Source organism: Anarhichas minor, unplaced genomic scaffold, assembly GCF_050575085.1.
Source record: "Anarhichas minor isolate MPS153535 unplaced genomic scaffold, ASM5057508v1 ptg000021l, whole genome shotgun sequence".
Classification (NCBI taxonomy): Eukaryota; Metazoa; Chordata; class Actinopteri; order Perciformes; family Anarhichadidae; genus Anarhichas; species Anarhichas minor.
This window is the reverse complement of record NW_027466467.1, coordinates 1891520-1900976: the sequence shown is the minus strand read 5'-3', so window position 1 is coordinate 1900976 and position 9457 is coordinate 1891520. Positions and strand designations below refer to the sequence as shown.

At 42.1% G+C, this 9457-nt stretch overlaps 3 protein-coding genes across 6 annotated transcripts; 1 reads left to right on the top strand and 2 right to left on the bottom strand.

The window, feature by feature from the left end:
• LOC142954769 (ubiquitin-conjugating enzyme E2 C-like) lies at window positions 1–2804 on the bottom strand. 4 transcript variants are annotated; one of them, XM_076095987.1, is made up of 7 exons: window positions 2713–2804; window positions 2039–2169; window positions 1705–1732; window positions 1457–1543; window positions 991–1195; window positions 737–796; window positions 1–141 (listed from the first exon to the last, which is right to left on the bottom strand). In XM_076095987.1, exons 2-7 carry the CDS (start codon window positions 2143–2145, stop codon window positions 104–106), a joined length of 525 nt encoding a protein of 174 aa, XP_075952102.1. In that variant the 5' UTR covers window positions 2146–2169; window positions 2713–2804; the 3' UTR covers window positions 1–103. The 4 variants fall into 4 exon arrangements, with proteins under 4 accessions (XP_075952102.1, XP_075952103.1, XP_075952104.1 ...); XM_076095988.1 differs by having other exon boundaries at window positions 2039–2166; window positions 2713–2778; XM_076095989.1 differs by having other exon boundaries at window positions 2674–2742.
• Window positions 2805–3890: 1086 nt separating this feature from the next.
• On the top strand, window positions 3891–5386 carry polr2j (RNA polymerase II subunit J). Its single transcript, XM_076095948.1, has 3 exons — window positions 3891–4112; window positions 4820–4928; window positions 5198–5386. Exons 1-3 carry the CDS (start codon window positions 3970–3972, stop codon window positions 5297–5299), a joined length of 354 nt encoding a protein of 117 aa, XP_075952063.1. The 5' UTR covers window positions 3891–3969; the 3' UTR covers window positions 5300–5386.
• On the bottom strand, window positions 5383–9027 carry LOC142954740 (deoxynucleotidyltransferase terminal-interacting protein 1-like). The gene is made up of 13 exons (XM_076095944.1): window positions 8641–9027; window positions 8146–8216; window positions 7894–7990; window positions 7644–7742; window positions 7491–7550; window positions 7349–7408; window positions 6653–6711; window positions 6510–6552; window positions 6230–6288; window positions 5996–6056; window positions 5839–5910; window positions 5693–5748; window positions 5383–5599 (listed from the first exon to the last, which is right to left on the bottom strand). Exons 1-13 carry the CDS (start codon window positions 8713–8715, stop codon window positions 5491–5493), a joined length of 921 nt encoding a protein of 306 aa, XP_075952059.1. The 5' UTR covers window positions 8716–9027; the 3' UTR covers window positions 5383–5490.
• Window positions 9028–9457: the final 430 nt, after the last annotated feature.

Here is a 9457-nt window from a genome sequence, read left to right as displayed (position 1 = left end):
TTGAATTAGGAACTTTATTGACACAGCAAGGTGGACAAACATAAAAATATTTTACAAACACAGAAGGCAAATAGACAGAAGAAGAATAAAACGTGGAGCTGCTTCAATTCTGGAAGGTCGAATGTAGATGAGTTTTAAAGGCTGAAAGAGACAAAACAGCCGTTAGAAATACATCTCCCATCAGCCCCTGCTTCCCATCTGGTCTCCCCGCAGATCTGTTGTACAGTGAAACAGCTGCAGTTCAGTTGAATCCGCCGATCACCCTCAATGACGGACCTGATTACGGAAGCTCAAATATTTGACCTAACAACTTTTGGGACTTATTGGGCTCGTTTACGATGAGCCAGGCAGACGCAGACCAACGCAGTTGCAATCACCGTCTGGCCGAGTGCATCGTATGGTGGTCAGTCATTTTGTCCGACTCACTCTGGAGGCTCGACGGAGTGAAATGTCACGGGACAAAAGACGCCCGCAGTCATGAGCAGTTTCACTCCTCGAGCTGAAACACTCGATAGGAAGTGACTTGTCAGTATATCGAGCCTAGCGCTCATTGGGGTTTTTTTTTTTTTTTAGCAAAGGGGCCGTTGATTAACCTCAAAGAAATAATATCCACCAATGTACACAAGTTTATGGAAAAAAGTATTTTTGAGCCCCGTGTCATCACGGGATGGACCAGGAAGTTGTAATTAAATTACAATGAACGCGGCATTTAGACGTGATGGCAGCAGCCTCTCACCTTCTTGGTCGTCCCAGAGTTCAGCAGCAGTTGTGTTCAATGGACTCTCGTTGTTTGGTTCTGAAACAAACATCAATGTGTTGTTTACACAAATGTGTACATGTCAACAAGGCTTGACAGTAATGGCTGCCATTGGAAACTACTTTTTAACATAAATACAAAAACAATACGGAAGGCAACAGCAAAATATAGCAAACATGCGTCCAAAATGAATACAATGTTGGTGTTTCCTGCATCAGTGATAACAACGTTACCTCCCAGCAGGCTCTGGATGGACAACAGGATGGAGCGGACGTCGTACAGCGCCGACCACTTGTCCTTCAGGATGTCCAGACAGATGAAACCTTGTTCGTCCACGTTGGGATGAAAACAGGAAGTGACGAACTTCACGCGTGGAGCCTGATACGGGTAACCGGCAGGAAACTCCAGAGACAACCGGTACCTGAGACCCTCGTACACCTGAGAAACATAACGGTAAACTTTGTTTTTACAGAGGTAAAAAAGTGTTACCTCTCACTACAGCTGGATTCTCTCAACGTCATACTCTCAGAACTGGAGAGTAAAGAACACTGATGGCATTTCTAATTTTCTTCTCTTTTCCAGACTGTCTCTAAAAGTTTGATTGAGAGATCAGGCAGTGTTTACAGTGCAGCTCTGACGTCACATGATCATCATCATTGAATATCAACCAATCACTGCTCTCCGTCTGTGCGTGCGTACCGTCCCCTGAGCTCCGTTGATGGTCCCGATCCATTTGAAGAGATTATCCGATTCTGGAAACGCTGAGATTCCCTTATCACCCGACATCTGCATCGACAACACACACAGAGAGAGACGTCACATGATGTCATCACCGCATCACCAGAGAGAGAGAAGTCACATGATGTCATCACCGCATCACCAGAGAAAGAGACCAGTCATGTGATGTCACTTATGTAAAGCTATACATGTATTTGATGTGAACTCACCATCAGAGTCATGAGTTCCTGCTGCAGCCTGCAGACACACAAACAACGTTACTGTTATAGTGTTGAAACGATACATCTTTATACCTCAATGCATTTATATTTATTGACTTTGTCTCATGAACAGATAAACTAGTTTTACAGATTTGTATACACACAAGTTAACAAACCTGTAAAGCTTTTTATCTGCTCGTGACGAGACAGTACATGAGACACATCAGTAAACATTACTGTTGGTTAAACACTTGAGTGAGATCCGTCAAGAGGCCGTAACACGGTCGTTGTAGTCGGTACCGTGAGTTACAGCAGAGACAGTCTTGTTTGAGTCTTCTCTCACCGTTTGGACACAGAGCTTCTGGCCGAGCTGCCACCGCTCTCACTGCCCTTCAGAGCAGCCGTGGACGAGGCTGCTGCCGCTGCGGGGTCCATGTTCTGGGAGGCCATGAGTGCAAGATGGTGCGTTCACTGCTGGATGAGACAAGACAGGCAGTCAGACAGACAGACAGTCAGACAGACAGGCAGTCAGAGAGACAGACAGGCGGTCAGAGAGACAGACAGGCGGTCAGAGAGACAGACAGGCAGTCAGACAGACAGGCAGTGCAACAAAGACGCTGACACACAGCGGATAATCGCTCCCTTTAAATGACCGTTAGCCAACAGCAGCCATCGTTACGTGTTAGCCAACTACCCGGATGTAGCAGCACTGAACACTATGTCGGTTTAACTGTAACATACACAGCCAGGTGTTAACGGGGATAAAACGGTCGGTAATCCCGTCACCGTTGGTGAGCTATCACTAACGTGTTTATGCTCCGGTTCTGTGTTAGCTCGATGCTAACGACAGTTAGCGTTAGCTCATCGGCCTAACTGGAGGTTAGCTTCGCTGTTAGCATGTTTCTCATTTAACTTAAAGCACAACGAGACAAACCGCTGCTGGATCTCAACAGGTACACACATAACAAACACACTTACGTGTATAAACCAGGTGAGAACTCCACCTGTAGGACTCACCGTGTGTCGGTCTGTTAGCGGCTGGAGCTGCTGATTCAAACTGAAACTCGCTCCCGCCCCCCTCGTTTAAACCGGCGCTTCCTCACAGTCGGAGCCAATCGGCGCCCGACATTCATAAACAAATTGCCTCCTGCCAACCAATGAGAAGAGCGCAGACGGAGGGAGCAGCGATGTGATTGGTCGAGAGAAACGTCCGGAAATACGTTTAACGAATACGTCACAGATTTGAGACGAACGATCCAAAAACAAACTTTTAATGTTTATTTTGTTTATGATATAATATATATCTATAATATATATGTATACTATAATATATATACATTATATTACATTACATGTATCTAGCTGATACTTTCATCCAAAGCCACTTACAATAAAGTTTATAATAATAACAACAACAACAACACCAACAACAACAACAACAACAACAATATTAATAATAATAATAATAACGATGATAATAATAATTATACAAGAATAAAGTGTATTATCATGTATTAAACCGCAACGGCATGCAGTTTGTAGTCTCATTTTGTTACATAAGAAAAGCGCACAAAAATAAAAACTATATTAACCTATATGATGGAGGATGGATTTCATGATCAATATTTATTTTCTATTTTAGTTTCCATCGGGCACTTGTGTTAGAAAAACTTCTTATACACTTTATTTTTTTACTCTTGTACTTAATTTTGCTGTTGTATTTTACTTCTATTTCTATTTTAGTTGATTTTTTACTTTTTTGATATTATTTTGTCTTAATATTTAATGAAACTCTGGAACAAGAATTTCTTTCGAGATTAATAAAGTTTTATTTTATTTTAATTTATTTTATTTAGGTGGTGGGGCAGGTCCTGTACCTCTTGCCAGATGGCATCCTGGTGAACAGGTTGTGGTGGGTATTGTCTTTTAATACTATTTGGGCTCTTATTAATAATAATATTAATATGCTGACCTGCCTCAAGTGCTGCATCAGAGACGAGAAAGAATACTGGACTAAAACTACAATCCAGGTGTGTTTTGAACACATAGGTAGGTGGATCTAATGCAAGAAGAAGCAATATATCAGTTTGGTTGTCGTATTAGAGAGGGTATCCTTAGTCCACACTCCAGATTAGTGGGTGGCGGTAATGCACCCGAAAGCTGTTTGCCAACCGCCATAAAAAGTAAAAGAAGAAGAAGCCGGAAGTTGTCTTATTTTGAAGAAAGCGTGTTTTCGGATGTTCTTGGTAGATTGCTAGCGCTCAGATTTAGAAGATGAACGCGCCTCCCGCCTTCGAGTCGTTCCTCCTGTTCGAAGGAGAGAAGAAGATCAGCATCAGCAAGGACACCAAAGTGCCGAACGCCTGTTTGTTCACTTTGAACAAAGAGGACCACACGCTAGGAAACATCATCCGAGCGTAAGAGGCTAGCTGTAGGCTAATGCTAACAGGCTAACAACACTAGCTGAGGCTATTTGATAATAACTCATTAAATGTCTCTCTGTCTGTAAAAATCTGTATTAAGAGTAGAATATTAGCAGGTACCATCACTGTGTATTTAAAGTATTTAGTAGTATATTTTTATTAGGGTACACTAAGCTAGAGAGGTGTTTGCTGTTATTTAGTGCAGCCATGTTGATATAAACATGATGGACAGAATAATAGAAACATCGTTGTGATTGTACAGCTGAATATACAAAAACACTGGAACCTTCAAGATGTATCACAGGACCACTGGATCAGATTGGGGTTTCCTATTAAAACAGTGCTAACAGAATGCTAACAGGTATAACATGGTTTCTGATGCAGGCTGCATGCTCAATGCAGCAGCTTTTATTGTGAAAGGATCAGTCTGAGACGTCAAAGGACTAATTCACCGATATCAGACATCAGGCCGATATTGACTCAAAAAGATGGATCGGTGTCAATGAAGCCGATTTATTCAAATTCAATTCTATGTTTATAACGCTACTTATACATATAGCTTATTAATTAAACACAAAAATTTGCCAACTCCCAAGTCCACAATTTTTTTTCACAACAGCTGCTTTTTAACCTTCATGAGAAACACTTCAGGTCCTGACTGTGTGTGTGTGTGTGTGTGTGTGTGTGTGTGTGTGTGTCAGTCAGCTGTTAAAGGATCCACAGGTTCTGTTTGCTGGTTATAAAGTTCCTCATCCTCTGGAACACAAGATCGTCATCAGAGTGCAGACCACACCTGACTACAGTCCACAGGTAACACACACACACACCTGACTACAGTCCACAGGTAACACACACACACACACACACACCTCACTACAGTCCACAGGTAACACACACACACACAGCTGACTACAGTCCACAGGTAACACACACACACACACCTGACTGCAGTCCACAGGTAACACACACCTCTGATGACAGTCCACATGTAACACACGACTACAGTCCACAGGTAACACACACACCTGAGATGAGTCATGGGGGTGTCCAGCAGCTCATCATGTCTTTTATTTTGACAGGAAGCGTTTACAAACGCCATCACAGATCTCATCAGCGAGCTCTCTCTGCTGGAGGAACGCTTCAGAGTCTCCATCAAGGACAAACAGGAAGGGATCGAGTGATGCCCCGCCCCCTGATGATGATGTCACTTCCTTGTTTGATTATTGGTTTATTTTTGTAAATAAAATGACGTGAGGTCACAACCTGCAGGGTTTGTTTTTATTACGTTTTTTAATAAAAAAAAAAAAACAGCATTAACAATAACAACTTTTGATCTGTGTGTGTGTGTGTGTGTGTGTGTGGGGGGGGGGGGTCAGGGGTCAGCGTCTCTCTGACCCTCCATGGCTCTTTGCATCTTCTCCACCATCCACAGAGGAACTGAGAACGGCTTCAACTCGTCCATCTTGACGTCTGGACAGTCCCTACGCACACACACACACACACACACACACACAGCTGTTACCACATATGTGGAACCGGTTACCCTGGAGACAGAAGAGTGACGTCAGACTCACTTGTACTCATCACTGCGAGACAGATCCTGGATGTCCTCCTCAATCAGCAGGTAGGCCTGAACACACACACACACACACGTGATGCGTTCAGGTGCAGCAGTGCTCTGTAGGAGAGTTCAGTGTCTTAATGTTTGTATTAATCTCACCATCTTCCCTCCTGTCGCTCTCATGTGGTGTCTCTCTGCCAGCCACTGCTTATCCTTCGCATCTGCTGCATACTGAAACACAAATGTCATTTAAAGGTGTAACACACTCGCACACACACACACACACTAGACGTCACAATCACACACACAGGTTTACCTTAAACAGATCAGAGTGTTTGATGTAGATCCGGCCTCTGGTTCCGCCCATCCCCAGCGCCCTGCAATGACATCACAACAACACATGATGACTTCCTGTTCAACTGTTCCTGGACGGAGCCAACGTGACCTGACTGACATGATGATGACATGTTTGCACGTGGTTTACATAATGATGACAATGTTAACATACATGTTAACAGAATGTTTACACGTTGTTGACATGTTGACTCACTTGTTGGCTCTGGAGCCGAGAACAAACGTGCTGCTTTCATTCAGTCTGGATGGATCCCACTGAAACACACACGCATTATTCAGCAGGTCACTACTTAACTGATGAATGAATGAATTGATGGTTAGTTAGATGAACTGTAACCGGTGTGAACGGGAGTGTATTTCTAAAGCTGGAGAGCATACGTTGACTATCTTGTTAAACCTGATTTGTGGAAACAGGCCTCAGGTATAAAACACACCCGAGTTTCATGTGTGAGTGAACTGACTCCTAACTGACTCACCTTCGGTCCTTCTCTCTTGATTGGATCAGACTTGAGCTTCACTCTGAGGACGGGACATTCACAAAGGGGGAGAGACGTCAGGTGTTCAGGTGATCTACCTGGATACTGATGATGATGATGTCATTGGTCTGTCAGATACTCACTGAGTGGAGAAGGTGTGAGGTCGATCGGAGGCCGCCACCGCGCCTGGACGAGCTCTTCTCTGTAGACACACGATGATCACAACTTAAATATAAACTATATGTTAGTAGTTTTAATTATATATTATAAGCTGCTTAGAGCTACTGACAGTCACGTTGTTCAAAAGCTTTCTGTTACGTAATCTTTAATAAATCCCTTATTTTACTTTAAGTGAGAGAACATGTATTTATTATTAGAGTATGTATTATTTATAATTCATCCAGTTAAATTTTAAATCTGATAATAAATATAAATATCTGATAACTGTAGGCTAATTCAATATATAAAGGAGTAAATCATAGTGCCAGTTAGACGTTATTGTGATGTTCTGGACCTTTAATGAGGGAATGAACTCTAACTGGACCTCGTTGAATATTAACTGAAAACCCCTGACATAGTCTGTGTATAAGAAGTGGACGTAGTCATCGTGACGTCACTCGTTGGTTTGTGGACTGATGTTTTGAAGCCTCGAGTTCGTCAATTTTCGCCGTCGCCATCTTGGATTGCGGCCGTTTCTGTAAGTTATTGATAACTTGCTTTGAACGCTGCTTAGTCTCATTCTGACCCGTGATATTCAGTACTGGTCTGACTGGTGCAGCGACATCTCCTTGTCACCTGACTGAACGAGCAAACACCTGAAAGGTCAGAGGTGACCGTACCTTCTTGGGGACGGGGCTTCCTCTCTGACTGTAGTCTTCATCAGCAGCAGGTCTGGACCTCTGACGGGACACAAAGAGCCAGATCAGAACTGGACCCGGTTTAAAAACATGCTCCGGAGGTTCTCATTGGTCGGCCTCCTACCTTGATGGCAGCCTCTGACCGCCCCCGATTCACCTCCGCCTCTGGAAACAGCTGTTTGGCCTGGGGATGACATCATCAGAGAGAAACCATGGTTACTGCACAGAGAATATGGACACCTGGGGTCAGAGGTCAGCTGACAGGAAGTGATCTCACATGTTCCAGAACGTTCCTGCAGGCCTCTCTGATCAGCTGGTCGGTCTGAACATCGTCACCAACGTTCTCCTTCACATTCTCCGCCGCTTTCTCAAAGAACTGGAACAAACACAACAACATGAGAACATCACCGACACATCTGTTCCCACCTTCTCACACCTGGTTACAAACCAGGTTGTTTTTTTTACGGGAGTTTCCCATGTGATTTTGTGATATTGGGCGATACAAATGAATTGAATTGACCTCTGACCTTCTGGTACTTCCTGAACACAGCCATGATGTCCTCGTTGAAGCTTGGCTGAAGCACAGCCCTCAACAGGTCCATGGACACCTGAGGATCAGTGTAGCTACACACACACACACACACTTTACTTTTACTGCCTTTGTTTACTGTACTCTGAATCAGTTCTGATGTTTAAATTGGCCATCAGGGTGGAAAACACCAGTATGAACCTCCAGTAGGACCAGCAGGACCAGTATAAACCAGTGAACCGGTACTGACCTGACTGCCATGTGTGAGCGTCGTCCTCGTCTGTGTATCTGTCTGTGTTTGATCATCAGGTTCCACGGCTTCTACAGAGTATAGATTAATTTATCAATAAAAAACAACTAATTAATGACATGAACTTCACATCAGAGAATCATTCTATGAAGTAAAACAGTAAAACATGACGTCTAAGTTTATTTATTTTATAAAATTACAATAAATATTGTTATCAATTGATAAATAATTGTATTTTTTTTTACTAAAAACAACATTTAAAGACTAATCAATAATGATGTGAAGCTATGACGTCATCTGAGAGACACTGACGTATTTGGAAGCACACAGCTCACGAGACATAATATAACTAATATAATACAACTACAAAATATAGTTAATATCACATCACGTCATTTGAATAATATGATGCAATACTTTAAACTAATGTATTGAGTTCAGGTTCAGACTAGCAGCTAGCTTCGCATGTTAGCCTCCGTTAGCTGTGGTTCGTACCGGGCTCTGGTCGGTCTGCTCAGGTCCGTCCTGCACCAGCCAGTCCCGGCCTCCCTCACTGCGGTGGGCTCCCATGGTCCGGTCCGGTTCTAAACGAGCTAACTCTACGAGGCTAGGCTAACAGCAGCTAAAGCTAACAGCGGTAGATGTTTGATCTCTGGACCGGATGTTACAAAGTCCCCGGATGTTATCGTAAAGTCACGCGCTGACAGACACCGAGAGGCTGAGAGATGTTTACCGATAAACTTTTAATCGATAATCGACACACACTTATTGTGTCACTGTGTGTTTCTTCCGCTTGTGTGAAGCTAGCAGTAATGTCAACCACTTTCCGGTCATTACTTCAGAATAAAAGCGCAATTTTCACGAATCCAAAGACACATTTTATTAAACGTGTTTTATTATTAATATTTATTATTGTTTTCAGGAGCTTGGCTAACAGATACTTCCAGCTATTGATATGTGGATGTAATAATATTAATTTAGAAGTTTCTTTGAAATAATGTCTTTTACACGAAAACTGTCATGAAGTGATTTAAAAAAATATATATAATATAGTATAAATAATTGATATAAATAATTAATATAAATATATATTATATATAATACATATATTTTATTTATAAATATAAATTATATGTATTATATATATATATATTAATAAAGAAGTTTAATTAATCTGTGGAGTTATGCAAATTATGGGATGCATAAATAAAATACAAAACCTAATAACTAGGAGATCTTTAACTTTAATAATAATATACAATTATTAGTTATGAGGAAAGAGATTCAGATCACAACTGTTTTCTCCAGTTTA